Source organism: Haliaeetus leucocephalus, unplaced genomic scaffold (assembly GCF_000737465.1).
Source record: "Haliaeetus leucocephalus isolate CR32 unplaced genomic scaffold, Haliaeetus_leucocephalus-4.0 Scaffold339, whole genome shotgun sequence".
Classification (NCBI taxonomy): domain Eukaryota; kingdom Metazoa; phylum Chordata; class Aves; order Accipitriformes; family Accipitridae; genus Haliaeetus; species Haliaeetus leucocephalus.
The window spans coordinates 21,285,384-21,299,796 of NW_010972775.1; the positions used below are offsets into that span (position 1 = coordinate 21,285,384).

General features: G+C 38.9%; 1 protein-coding gene across 1 annotated transcript in view; it reads right to left on the bottom strand.

The window, feature by feature from the left end:
• MEGF11 (multiple EGF-like-domains 11) overlaps window positions 1–14,413 on the bottom strand; it is a 217,503-nt gene that overhangs the window by 38,541 nt on the left and 164,549 nt on the right. Inside the window, exons 14-15 of the mRNA XM_010572088.1 lie at window positions 6,102–6,248; window positions 3,301–3,435 (exon numbers count right to left, since the gene is read on the bottom strand). Of these exons, the coding sequence (XP_010570390.1) occupies window positions 3,301–3,435; window positions 6,102–6,248 (282 nt within the window). The remainder of the gene's footprint in view (window positions 1–3,300; window positions 3,436–6,101; window positions 6,249–14,413) is intronic.

The window sequence follows — 14,413 nt, forward strand, 5'->3', positions numbered from 1 at the left end:
GATTCCTTCTGGATCAAATAATGGTGAGAGGGGAAGGTGCCTTTACTACTAAATACACTAGGCTTTGCTGAAGATCAACTTTCAGTAATGTTGGTGGGAGGCAGGCCCCCAACATCTCACAGATTCAAATCATGCAAGTGGAGAGTAAACCAGGAGCAAGACTGCCACTTCCCTAAGTATTTTTACCATATAACTCGGCAGAAGACTACTCCCACAAATTAAGCACTTATCCAGTTGGGGAAATGTCATGCTTGTCTTTTGGCATCCATTCACCTATTCCTCTCCACTACCCCTTGCTGGAGTAAGTGTTCAATTAGGTTGCAAATGTGGTTTCCAAGGATTATATATAGGTTTGACTGAGAGCTGTTAAACAGATGTGCTGCATCCTAGAAAAATCAGCGTCTATTCTTGTTTGTCCACCTAGCCTATTCCTGAAGTTTGAAGAAAAGAAACTCTGAATTCTTTTCAGACTCATCTTATAACAGCCTAAGCACAGTGACATAAAACTAATAGACACGTAGATCTTCAACCTCCCACCAAATTATTGGAAATCTTTAACGTTAAAGTTGATGGAAAGCTCTGCTCAGTAATGAATGAAATGTTTAATTTCTGTGCTCTTATTGGCTGTGTTCCCTGACAAAAACAGATGTATTTTCAAAACAAGATAAAACATACAGTCCATCTTTGCAAAGAATGTAACAAATGGAACTGGACTTGTATGCTGGTAAATAATAGTGATGTCAAAAAAGTGATTAAGGCACTTTCCTGAATTATGCAACTGTTTTACCTCTTCAACCACTCTCACTTTCTCATATGTAGTCTCTGCAGGTGACCTCAATCTATCCTGACTATGAATCAGTCACAGATTGAAATCCTGAGCTGTGATTCATTTGCTTTTATACAATATGCCATTCTCTACTCTTACTATGGCAGAAACCTAAGAATGTGCATACTATTGTTTTCTGCATGCATTTCTATATACTATGGACTTATCTGTAAGAGTGGATAAAGTTGGTTTTGGCTTTCAAATTATGTGCTAAACATAATGTCTCTAACTGAAAAGAGATAAAACTAAACACAATATACAGACACAATGAAAAGAACAATACACAGACACAAAGAGAGAGAGAGAAAGAAAGAAAAGCCCTCATATCACAGAAAGAGCAAAAACTAAAACGATCTGTCAGCCTAGGTTCTCATACATGCTACACCATCATTCAGTTCCAATGCTCTATATAGAGCAGTTCAATGCAATATTTTTATTGCATCTTTAAGATGGAGATAGATAACGTCACTTAAATGAAGGCTGGATTTTTTATATGTACAAAAAAATTGTTCTCAAAAGACTTACTTAAAATAGGAGCTGATTTGCACTGCAACATGGAATACTAATGAATCAGGAAGAGATTTGTGATCCAAACACCGATGCTGACAAAGGCAACAGGCCATACTTTATAAAAGAAATGCTTTGGTTCCACACAGTGAGAGCTAGCAGAGGGTTTCCTACCGTGTGAGCACCTCTTGTCTCAGTGAAATAGTATGATGCTCTCCAGAATGTCAACATGAAAGGATTACAAAAGCCATCCTCCCAAAATGGTTGTTCTCATTAATTTAAGTAATCTAGTTGTGGATTGGCACTGTGACTCTCTTGTAAAGGTGTGAGATCGAAATACAAGCACTTTTTCAAATGTCTCAAACATTTTTAAACAAAGCTGTAAAGTACGGACTAATACCACTTTCTTCAGGAGCAACCTGATTGTACAATGCAGATAGTGATGTTAATTAGCTACAAAATCTCTGAAGTGGGACTCCAAAAGTCCCTGTGGGATGTCAGGTGTGTTCTAGCAGTGATAACAAGTTATTATCAATCCATCTTGCTACATGATTGTGAAAGATATTCATAAAACAGCTACTTAGTTGTTCGCTGCTCAGAATCCTCAGCACAACCATGTCAACCTATGCCATTTCGGAGGTTACACAGCTCCTCGCATGCATGTGCTGCTGATGGAAGAATGTTCCCACTGCCAGAAAAGAGATGGCACAAGGAGATGAAAATTCAAAAGTGAAATCTTCATTTCACATTTTTTCGAATGGAAAACATTAATTAGCATTTTTCTTTCTACAAAATAAAGTTACATGCTAACTCATTATGACAAACTGCAACACAAATTGATTTTAATTAGGACATGAATATTTTAAAATTAATTTGCTGGATAGATCAACATTTCAAAGTAAAACCAGAAGTGCTGAACATCTGAGCAAAAATAAAATAGTTTTCTTAAGAGGATAATTAGCCCTGCTTACGCTTTGAAATCTGGCTAACTTTTCACATAAAATGGACAAATTCACTGAAATATGTTAATTTTAATAAATTAATTGGTATAATGTTTAGTTGACTATACAGCACAGGAAAAAGAAAACATGGTTATACTTAATCTATGTTTAATGATTTTGCGTAAGTGCTGCCTGCAATTTCTAACTTACTGAAAAGCAGGTCATTAAAAAGTGTCAGTTCAATTTTTACAGGGATGGTGACTTCACAAGGGCAGTAGCCATTAAAAATAATCTCTTTCAAATCTTTATGGAGAAAATACCCACAGTACTATGCAATAACTGAGACTCCGCAGAATACTGTAATGATTTTGCAGGCATTTTTAGGATAAAACTGAAAATGAAACCTATGGTTAAAAGCGGACTAACTTTCAAAGGTACAGAAAGGTGATGGACATTAGGGGGAGTTGAAGATACTCTTCACCTGTGAAAATTAACTCTCCGTCCCTCATTGCAAATTTTTCTGTCTCCTGCACTTGTGTTTGGGTGCGCATGATTTTAGCTATTCCCAGTCAGGTCCTAGACAGTGTAAATAAGGTTCCATGCATTACATTAACTGGGTGTTTGGGCTTGTGTACCTGAGCTGGCCTTTACCTTTACTAGTATCTACATCTGCTATTGAAAAAGAGTGCATGAAGGTGCCATCGACATTTAGGATATGACAGGTTTAGCAGAAAGGAAAATTAAACCATTGGATGGCTGATGTATTTACAGCAGGTGTCTCATTCCATATTCATTTTAATACAGAGCAGCAAACCTGTTTTATTTATGAAAGCAGGAGCACATCATATTTACAAAAGGGTGACTAAGTACCTATTTGCATTTTCCCTCTGAAGTAAAGACTTTCTTGTGATCTAAACTGCTGAAAAAACGAAAAAAGGCAGGAACCTTGTGATCGGTCTTGCCGCAAAGTCACAGACACAGAAACCTAGGAAAGGAGGTAGCATTTGGAGGTCTTGGGCTCAGTACCTTGGTTGCAGAGAGTGCCAAAGAATCCAGGCAAGCAATCGCAGTGTCCTGACACGTGGTGACAAGGCCCGCTGCTGTGCACACACTGAGGGCATGGCTGACTGCAGTGGTGTCCATAAAAGCCAGGGGGACAAACTGAAAACCAAACAAAGTAATTGTCACAGGATTTCAGAAGATTTCTCATTGCTGAGGGCTTGAGAATTCTCTCTCTGTCTTAATCCCAAACCAGTGGGATTAATGTATAAAACCACAATTTTGTGAACAGCTGAAATTATGAAGTCTGTTGGACTATTCCATGTCTAATAAAGTGCAAGCTCTGAGTAAAACTGCTCCTGTGGTTCAAACATTCACACCATCCTACCTCATGTAAGTCCTTGGCTATTTAATAATACAGCGGAGCTCTCTCAGCAGCCTCTCTCTCTCAAGACACTAATTTAAGTCTCTCCAGCCTGCTCCAGCTAAACTCTTTTACAAAACGTTGGAGTTTAAGATGTGCAAGACCTCATAGCCCACTGGCATATATGGTTAATAACACATATTCCAAAGTTTTAAAGATAGGTAGGGAGAGAAACACTCACACACATGTACAGACAACAGAAACTCAGAATGCCATTTCCTTTGGAAATTAAGCTAAGAAATCAGAGATGGTGTATTAGGAAACTCTCAATATTTTACTTCTAAACAACTATGTTGAAAGCTTATTTCTAAACATATTAGGTGCAGTACCTGTGTTCAATTGGGACAGTCAATTTAGACATGCCATTGCAGGAGCAGCATCCATCAGTGATGAACAGAATCTAAAAATGGTAATTACGGTAACAGCATATAAAATCACCTGATTTGCATCAGTAATCACACTGGATAGCTGAGTAAATTTGTCACGAACTGTGTGCTTAATTTGCTTAAAACTTGGATTGAAATTATTATAGAATTTTTACATAAGGTATAGTGCCAAGATTATAGCTCAGTATCTCTTATAAAAGCATATTGTTGCTTCTAAGCACATGTAGAATGAAAAACCATCCACTGTCCAAACATTCACTGCGATAGATAAGCACAAAGAAATGTTAAATTGCAGTAAGTAACTGTAAAAATGACTTTATATGTTTTTATTTTTACTCCTGTGATTCGCTGTTATATAGTTCTGGCTCAGTAGTTACTATATCTTGTCCGTTCTATTTTTTCACTGAATGAGAATTTTTCTCTTGGTCTATATGTTCACAGAGGGTGTCAGGTTCTTACACTACTGTAGATTTCCGGCTGGAGCTTAGCTGACAGGTTTGTTGATGATGCACTAGCTATAAAACAACCTGGATCATTCCTGGAGACACTTCTGCAGGCCTAAGAGCAGTAAACTATCCCGGTGTCTCATGTAATCCTGATTACACAGACAGAACAGACTGGCTGAGTATCATCTACCGTACTGCCTTTACAGGCTAAATTCTGCTTCTAAATGAATTTCCAAGAGAAAAATGGGAATGATGCTGAGAGCAAACTTAGCAAGCTAAAGCTATCTTCACCTACAGAGTTGTCCTCTTCACAAGGTAGACTTGAGCCTGAATCCCACAGAAGAGGTGGAAGCAAGCTGAATTCCCTGGCCGTATATTCACAGAGAGGCACTTCAGTGACACGGCAATAGCAGAAGCATCCACAGGACACCTCTGCTGTCACCCCAGTGGGGAGGAAAATTTCTCCCCATTAGGTCCTTAGCAAATGTCCCCAGGGAGCAGCCTGATTACTGGAGTGGCAAACTGGGGACATGGTTTGCCTCTTGTAGCCTACATGCCATCAGCTGATAAAACTAAGCTGTTTTTTTTCATCTCAGAAAGGTCAGAAACTATTAACTTCTGGAAGTTTCGTACTCTTAGGGTTTCAAATTTGTAAAACAATTTCTTCCCCAATTCCCTGAAGCTCTGAGCACTACATTTTAGCCCTGGAGAGAGGTTTTACAGCTATATAGATATGCTGAAGCACCTGGAAATTGGGGTTTATAATGGAAATGCTTATAGGCCATTAACTACAGCAGTGCTAGAGGTCATAGTTATAATGGCTTTAAATAAAAACTGTCAGCTACAAATTATTTTTAGAGATGAGTGTGTTCTACTGTCAAGTGTAACTGGTGAAATCAAAGGGGATATATGAACTGGGCATGCAGAATGTCTTACAGGAAGAACAAGAGCTGCTGCAGAAAAGACAGACAACTCCATTGCTTGTTTACACAGGAAGATGGTTGTGTGTAGTGGATCAGTGAACAAGGGTCCCTAAGGGGCAAATGCAGCTTCCCCAGTAAAGCAAATGAGAGGGTTTTTATCTCCTCAGCACATTTTAATATGTAGCAGCAAAGCATCACAAAGGAGCTATTTCAGGCTGCTCTGTTTCTTTTTCTGGCACATAAGAAAACATTGTCTTGTTATTGTGATAGCCAACACTCATCCACTTGTCATTATATGACAGGTCGTATCTGACTCTGTTTAATAGGTATCCTATAGTTCACCATGACTTAACTGTAAATCTGTTTTTGCCCAGATCCTGCCAAGTTTGGTATGTAAAGATGTTCCTCCTCCTTTCAGGCCACCTGTGACCTCCAGGTGCTGTGGAAGGCCAGAAGAAGAAAGACAAGGCATGACTCAATGCAGTAGAGTCTTGATTTCTTGATCAAGAAGCATTTTTTAGGCTAGCATGTGTCCTTAGGAAGCCGTGAGCTAAAGCAGCTCAGAAACCTGTCTCTCTGCCTGTCTGGTATCATAAATGAGCATTTCTACCTGCTTTGCTTCTGCCACCACATCTATGGAAAACCTTACTTCTCTGGCACAAGGGTCCTCTGTATCCTGGTGCACAGTCACAGGTGCCATCTTCCGGGGAGCAGGATCCCCCGTTCTCACAGTTACAAGAGATGGAGCAGTTTGGTCCCCAGCGGCCCTGGGTGCATATATTGTCACAGTGGATGCCTAAAGACGTAAAGGCACATGTTAGGTTTCACACAGCTTACTCAGCTCATTGATCAAAGAAATGTTTGTCTGGACTGATACCTCACAGTACATCACAGAGCAAACAAGGGAGCCTGGAAAGGAAATAGCTATCCTTTCATCCACTTAATAAAGTGAAAATTTAAGAAAATGCCAAAGAGGTGGATTCTGTAGGTGTTACTGGGCTCCTGCTCAGTCCTTAGCACCATTAAAGAAACCCTGCAAGTCATCTGAGAGATGAAGGTCAGGAATTACTTTAAAGTCACAAAATATCTCAAATAACCGGTCTGGGAATATGCAGCTGATTGAAGCCTGATTACTTAACTGTTGTGAACTGGAAGACCGAAAAAAGAAAAGTCAGGGTGCTGCAAAAACAAGTCCAGTATTTGGATTCTTGAACATATGTAAATTCAGTTCCATGTTGTGTATTGTTCACTTCTTGTCTTAAAGCACTGTGCTCTGGGTTATTATGCATGTACCCCACATCCACCCAGAGCTCTCCGAGTTCTGTGTTAACGAACTGAGTTCTGATCTAGCAAGCAACCATATGTAGGCACAGGCTGATCATTTGCATGTTAAATGGAGACTGAGACCTGCCAATCCAGCTCCCAGTGATTCCCAGGGTTGTTGTTTGATATTTATTATTATGAAAAGCAAAGCTTGGAAACACTGAAAGAAGCACACAACCAGAAAGCTTAACATGAGGCTTCTGGCATTGTTTCAACTGGTGACTTCTAAAAACAACCTTGTGCCATGGCTTGTCACATATAAATGTAATCTAGGGATTTGATCCTGCACACTATTACTTGTCCTTACTCCACTGGGATAAGACAGTACTAATACCTGCAATTAGCAGAGCTATTTGCATGATCAAGGGCCCCTTGGATTGAAAAAGGGTTTGCAGGATCATGAACTGAGAGACATTGAGCACTGCCAGCTGCAGGGAGTGGCATTAGCAGTAGCACACTGTAGGTACTGCTAACAACAGAAAAAATGAATCACAGACTGCCTTGAAAATTTTCCTAACAACATTACCACACCAGGTGCCTTACAACTGTGCCACCAAGATTCGATGGTATACCCATGCCCTAGCTAGACTTTCAACATGAAGATGTTCTTTATCATCCATGCACATGTCCCTACTGCATAATGGGATAAATGCAGACAAGGGCTCTGAGAGCCCCAGCCTCAGCCAGAGGTTGGATTAGTGCATCGCTAAGGAGAAATACAATCCCAAGTAATTTCCTCCACCTCTGATAACTTCATCTGGATGCTACAGGTAATGGACTGTATTTGTGAAGCTGTGATCTGTACAGTCACCAAACTTTGAGGATTATTAAATCAGCTAAAAGTCATTATAAACACACTTACAGTGCAGTTTCAAGTCATAAATCTCTGAAGTTAATACAGTAAGAAATACTGCAAAGCCAAAATTTCCCTTTTCTGAAGATTAATCACACAATTATAGTGTCCCTTCCTAGAAAATCTTAACCAAGTCTGGCAAAAGTACAGTTTGAAATGGGGTTTCTAGTAATACATGATCATAGCTTTATTTATAAAGAGGCATGGTCCATGCTGTAGAGCTTAATAAAAAACATATTAAAACACAGTAAAAACATAATACAAGCTCAACCCCTTAATATCTAAGTAAATAAATCTGAAAAAAGGGAATGCAAAAAGAGGCAAGGAACATTTGTATTAGTAAAGTCAAGAAAAACAATTATTTTAATACAGCCTTCCCTACTCCCTTTGAAATCTAATATATCCTTGGATTACTTAAACAGTAAATGCTTTGTGTGTGCATTTATGTAATATATCTACAGTACCCTGTAATTAAAAAGTCATAAAATAAATAATAAATAAATGCATTTCATATTTATACATACATATATATGATCATTTATAGTTTTGAGAATCTCAGCGTGAGCTCCTAGAAATGAAATTCAGACACAAATGTAGAAAAATGCGTATCTTTTCCTCCTGACTGCAGCATTAAAAATACAATTCTCTCATTGTGAATGGGCTATTTATAAATGGAGACAATTAAATAGCATTGTTTTTTGTCTCTTTTGGCAAAGTTTGGGGAAGAATGACATTGACTCCTTTCTCTTGAAAGGTAGCTGAATTAGAATGCCATGGCTGTTCTTTGCAGCAGCAAAGTCCTTCCTTTAGTAATGAATAATGAGGGATGTCTTCCCGCTCCTAACGAAGGCAATGAGTCATTGTGAAGCCGATTGTTGTAACGAAATGTAAAGGGAGGAAAAGAAAACCTTCTAGAAGACACTGACACCCATTACAGCAGTTATTTATTTATAAATTTTCAGAAGACAACCGAGAAGTTGCCGCAATCAATTTTTATTACTTTGTATTACTCTAAGTTAATTCTCATGGAAGACTTCATTTTTGGAGGCTCCTACACACATTGAATTGCAAATGTAAATGAGAAGTTAAAATTGCATCTGGACATGCATGTCTTATGGAATTGTGCTAAAAAAAGCACCTTAATTTTACAATTCCCTAACTTGACAGCTTATGAAGGGGGAGTCCATCCCCCCAGCTACTTTACAATCAGAGTCAGTGAAGCAGCAAGCTTCTTTAATGTAAAACTTCAATATTTACTTAGGAACTTGCTGATGAACATTTCTGATAAGCAATTAGTTTTCAATTTCCAGAAATATAAAAAATGCTGAAGTTGACACATCTCTGTATTATCTTACGTTACAACCACAGATTCCTAATTCATGAACAAATTCCTTGTTTCACAAGCATGATGTAGAAATCAGAACGACAACTATCAGAAGAAGTCCTTGAAGCTGCAGGAAGCCATTCTATACATACACTCTATTGCCTAGATACCAGGAAATTATCTTACTGCCTGAGGCTGTGGTTCACAATTGCAGATACTAGTATAAAATTACACTTCCAAGACCTTCTTAAACAATGTTTTGGGGGTGAATTGTAAATGAAATTCACATAACTTACATAAAATTATACTTATCCACTGTATGTGGGCAAAGGACATTTGCACTCTCACGGAGTAAGCCAGAGCCAAGGTAAGAGCAGAGTCCGCTGTGGCTTTTAATTCAGCCTGTGAAACAGCAGCCACAAAACCTCCATGTCCAGGCGTGGATTTGGGGTACTGGATTACTGCAAACACTGTCTGCTCTCCAGTAGGATCTCCACTGCCATCCTTTGGACTGCTCTGTACATGGACTTTAGCTGACAGTCCCAGGAGTGGCTTCGTTCCCCCTTCCCCACACCGTCTTCCTTTGCACACAAAGTGGGTAGGAAAAACAGTACTAAGCCCCTGAATTGCTCCTGTGTATGCTGTGAAAAACACAATCTGGAATGAACTTAGCCCACCAGAGCAGTTATGACTGCACTTTTAAGGGACAACTATGTGCGAGAGCTGTTCTTAAGCTCTTTCTCCGTAAGGGCCCTTCCCGGATAGTTTACTACCAAGTGGCAGAACAGCTGCTGTCTGGGACATCGGGAGTATCTGGTGTATCTCAAGCACAGACTTCCCAAGGGTGAAGCAGTCGGGTTGTGCAGGGATCGTCCAATGCAGACCTGAAGATGGTATCTTGATAAAGGAAAGCTGCAGGGATAGAGGCAGAGGAGGAACTGTGTCTTGTAGCAAGAGCAGTGGCTGACGGAAACTCATCAAGTCATGTATGTGGTATGGTAATAGTATAAATCATATATTGTAGTCCAGTTCTGCTGCATAGTGGCTAGAGAAGTGTGTGTCTGGTGACTTGATATGATATAAGCTTGTGTCTGGTTTACATGTAGCAGTGTAAATTTTTACCAGATTAAGTTGGTTCTTTGCATTAAAATTCACAAATCAGGCTGTGACGGATTCAGATAACATCCACACAACCATCAAGAAAAGGAGCAAGAAAAAGAAAAAGGAAAAAAACAAACCAAGCCATACAACTGGGAGGTAAGGCATCTATTGAAGAGCTACTTCATATACTGCTTCCATTAATAACCTTCAACGGCTTCAATGAAAGTTTGTCAAAGTAATGCAGATTTAGTACTGCCTGTAACTATATCACACTGAAGGACTTTGGAGGGTGAAATTCCTGAAAGCCAGACATAAGTAGAATTCCCTTTTTTCCCTCTCCAGCTTATTTGTGCAATTGCACTTGTGCTTGGGGATTACGTCTCTAGCTCTTACTAAAGCCTGCCATTGTTTCTCTGCCTTGTCTCTAGATAGTTGGAAACTAATACTCCAAACACAATAGAAGAGCAAAAATGGACAGAATAAATGAGAACCAGTGGCCTATTTTTGACCACTGCTATCCCCTTGACAGTAGCCTCTGCAGCAGGGCCTGCATGCTGCCCAGCATCTAATTACTTTTCAGGGACATAGGAATTTGATAAATTATAGGATGTAGCTCCCTTCCCCCCATGTACTTTAATTTTATATCTACAAGTGTACAACTGTAATTATTTCTCTGAATAAGATCTTCAGCTTTTTTTTTTTCCTCAATAGTCACAATCTAAAGACAGATGCAACATCAATTAGCAATGACAGGAATGATTTCAGCAGACATTTGGATCCAACACAAACATTGTGCTCTCCTCCACCTGTCTTTCAACATGACATGAAGTCATAATAATCTCTTATTTCTGGCATTTGAATAGCTTTGGAAAGAACTGCTTTTTATGCATAAATAGGCATTGGATTTATGCAGGCAATACAGCGGAGGCCTGAAGTTTGGTGAGTCACGCTTGGCTTTGATCTAGAATGCCTGGTAGCTTTTGCCTCTTGCTCTACTAACTCTTAATGGTGGTTTGTCTACCTGTTGACACAGTACATAGTGGCAAAACCACAACAGTAGCAATACTGCTTCAATAGCAGAAGATAGCCTAATGATTATAGCTGCAAGGCTATTTTAGAAAAGTAATTGCAGAAAGTGGGCCAGCAAGCACTTGACCATACTGAAAAGAGGTATGGGAATGTATCGCTGAATGTGATCCCTAGAACGGACCGCTCCTTCGTGCGATACCATCTCTCTGGTCTCCATCACGCAGGACCATCCCATCTGCAGTGATCCCTTCGGCAGCTGTAGCACATCTCCCACCAAGCCGTCAGTCCTGGAGGGGTTCCTAGGCATGTGGCTGTCATGCCAGGGGCAGAGCTAGAGTCCACTGACGTCACCTGGAAGTCTTGCCTTGGCCTTCCACTTCATACATTTATTTCCGATAATGATTTCTATAATCATACGTTCACGTTTTCTTTAACCTTATTCTCTTCTCTTTTCCCAGTACTCTTATTGTTGTTCCACTTCTGTTTTCCCTATAAATTCTATTTAAATCAGCTTTGTATTTGAGATTAGATCAGTGTGCTTTCCGGAGTAGTGAACATTTTGCTGCCCCAGTCTATAAAAGGTAAAAGAAAATTCAATAAGAACATAAGGAAGAACTGTCCGATTAGCTCTGGATCAGCTGTTCAGAAGGTGTTAAGACAGCATATGAACAAGAGTTCATAAAGAATATTTGATGCTTTTCTATCACCTTTTGCATCTTCATATTTATTCCTACCTGAGGCAAACCCTGAAGTATTTGACTCAGATCCAGTCAGAAACACCACAGCACAATTCATGACAGCTCAGCATTTAAGGATGCTGAAGAACAAGAAAATCTGCTTGGGGAGGGCAGCAGATAGAAGAAAACATAAAGGGATCTCTCATAAAATTAAATGGAATCATTAAGAATTGATGGCTGCTCATCCAGTCTGCAAATAAGCTATTTTTGTTTTTATATAGTGAAACTATTCAACAGAGATAACAGCAGCCACATTCACATTATCTATGAACTTTTGTGGTGTTCTCAAAATGCTTTTCTAACTGTGAATTTTTTTTCAAATTGATGCAGTGGAGCCCGCCCTTACCTTGCTAAGCATTGTTCACTGGTGGGCTTCAGAGGGGCTACTCCTGTGTGTAACAGCCCATCAGTCTAAATGAAAGCTCTATGACCTGGTCCTAAATAATGACGAATAAGCCTTTCCCTGCAGCCAGTGAAAAATTCTAAATTGTCTCTTCTCTCATCATTGCATGGGCAATTTATGCACCCATTAATGTAAGTGTTTTTCTGAAAGTAATATACTTACAGCCTAATGCACCTCTGTGGAGCACTAATCGTACCCCTATTTTTAATTATCTAGAGAAAACTACAGGTATGAATCATTCAACTCAGGGAATTTATTCAATAAAAGCTTTTGAGGCAAGAGACCTACCTCACAAGAAATTGAGTAAGTCAAAACGTTTGCTAAAATTAAGGATCATCTGGTTCCCTTTGCTACAGGATATTCTCCAGGGTGCACTATTGCAGGAAGAAAAGTTGCCACTGGCAGAAAGGGCAGATCTTGAAGAAAACAGTACTAAAAGGAGTCAAGTCCTATGCAGTCCTCCTTCACCTTTAGGATGCTTCCTTCCTACTACTTCTCAAATTCTGGACATGGTTTCAGGCCAGGAGGGAAGAGAAACGGGGGAAAGATCCAAGTAGACCATCAGCAGGTAAGGGAGGAACTTTTAAGTGGGAAAAAATGTATTGCTTTCCTGACTTTTAAACGTTCAAGCCCCCAAGCTAAGCCATGAGCTAAGAATGCAGCTTAGCAAGAGCTGTTGTACAACGGGATATGTGCAAGCCTTTCATGTTTAATAACATTGACTGAAATTCAACCTTTTCTCCTTTGTGTAGAATGGGAAGGAAGATGTTTACAACATTTGTCACTGCAAACACTTTCACCAATAACATATATATATACAACATTTTAGCTTGCTGGCTGTTTATTGAATGATCTTTCCTTTTTCTTCTTTCACACACAGCATGCCAGCATCCAGTATTTAGTCTGCTGAAATGTTCACAAATAATTTTTCACTGCTTCTCACCCACATTTATTTATAGGTGAACGTATTGTACACACAGCCAAGCTTATATATAGAATGCCTCCATATTAAAATGGAAAATGGTTGAATATCTCTAGTATCGAGTTTCATTTTTTTAGAACCCATTAAACTAGCGTAATCCAGGATGCCATCCAAGCTATATCTTTTCACATAAATTTAAAAGCTGTCCTTTAATAAGTGAAAATAAACCCCCAAATAAACACAAAGATAAATGAACTCGTATCTCTTCTGTGTTTATAAGACTAATACTGCAATCATTTGCATGCATGCTTAAGTTTAGCAGTAGGCTTACTGCAGATTCTAATTATAGTCTAAGGGTCTGATCCAACTCCCACAGAATGAGTGGCAAAAATCCAATTGATTTCATGAAAGGTGAAATATATACTAAATCTGGCACAGGACAAACACAACTAAACCTCACTTAGATGAGAATCTGGAGCCCCCTAGATATCTGCCAAGGAATGCACAGACATAATTAATGTCAGGACATCAATGAAGTCTTTGATATAACTTCATAATTCATATTTTTTAAAATTAGCCCTGTATCAGCAGGAACCATACTTAAAGGTTCCTGTCAAAGAGAGAATTTTTAAGCACAGCCTGACATTAAAATCTTATCAACTCACTTGAAATTAAGTCAATGAAAAATTAAAGCTAATTTCTAATAAGCTTATGTTACATTCATAGACTAAAGGGCACTTGTCGAATCCAGAGAGTAAGCATACCTTTTCATATGGAAAAGACTTTCACATTTGAAAGGCAGAGGCCAGAAGAGAGGCTAAAATGCACCATTTTAGACTGACTCTAAAAATGTCTAGTTTTTCTGTCTGTTTAAAGCTAATATAAGGATACAGAATAATCACAGAAATAAATTATTAATTTAAAAATCTGTGATAAGACTGCCAAAAGTGATAAGTGCAAAATACGGTTTAGGTAATGGGGTTAGACATCTAGAAAATGCATGTTTAATAGGAACTTACTATTGCTCCATTCTGATATTTTAGGCTTTGTATTAGAAACCACGAGAGTACAAAACAGTCTGATTTAAAAAAAAAAAGCCAACCCACAACATTATGAATTCTAAAATACTGTGGATCTCTTCAGCTAAAAACCTGTAGGTGCATAAAACAGCTCATCGATTTTTTCTGGTTTTAAAGATGCGTGGAAAAGTCAGCTACCAGTTATATGAGTATGTTCTTGCAGTTGATCTATTAATGACAATAGAATTCT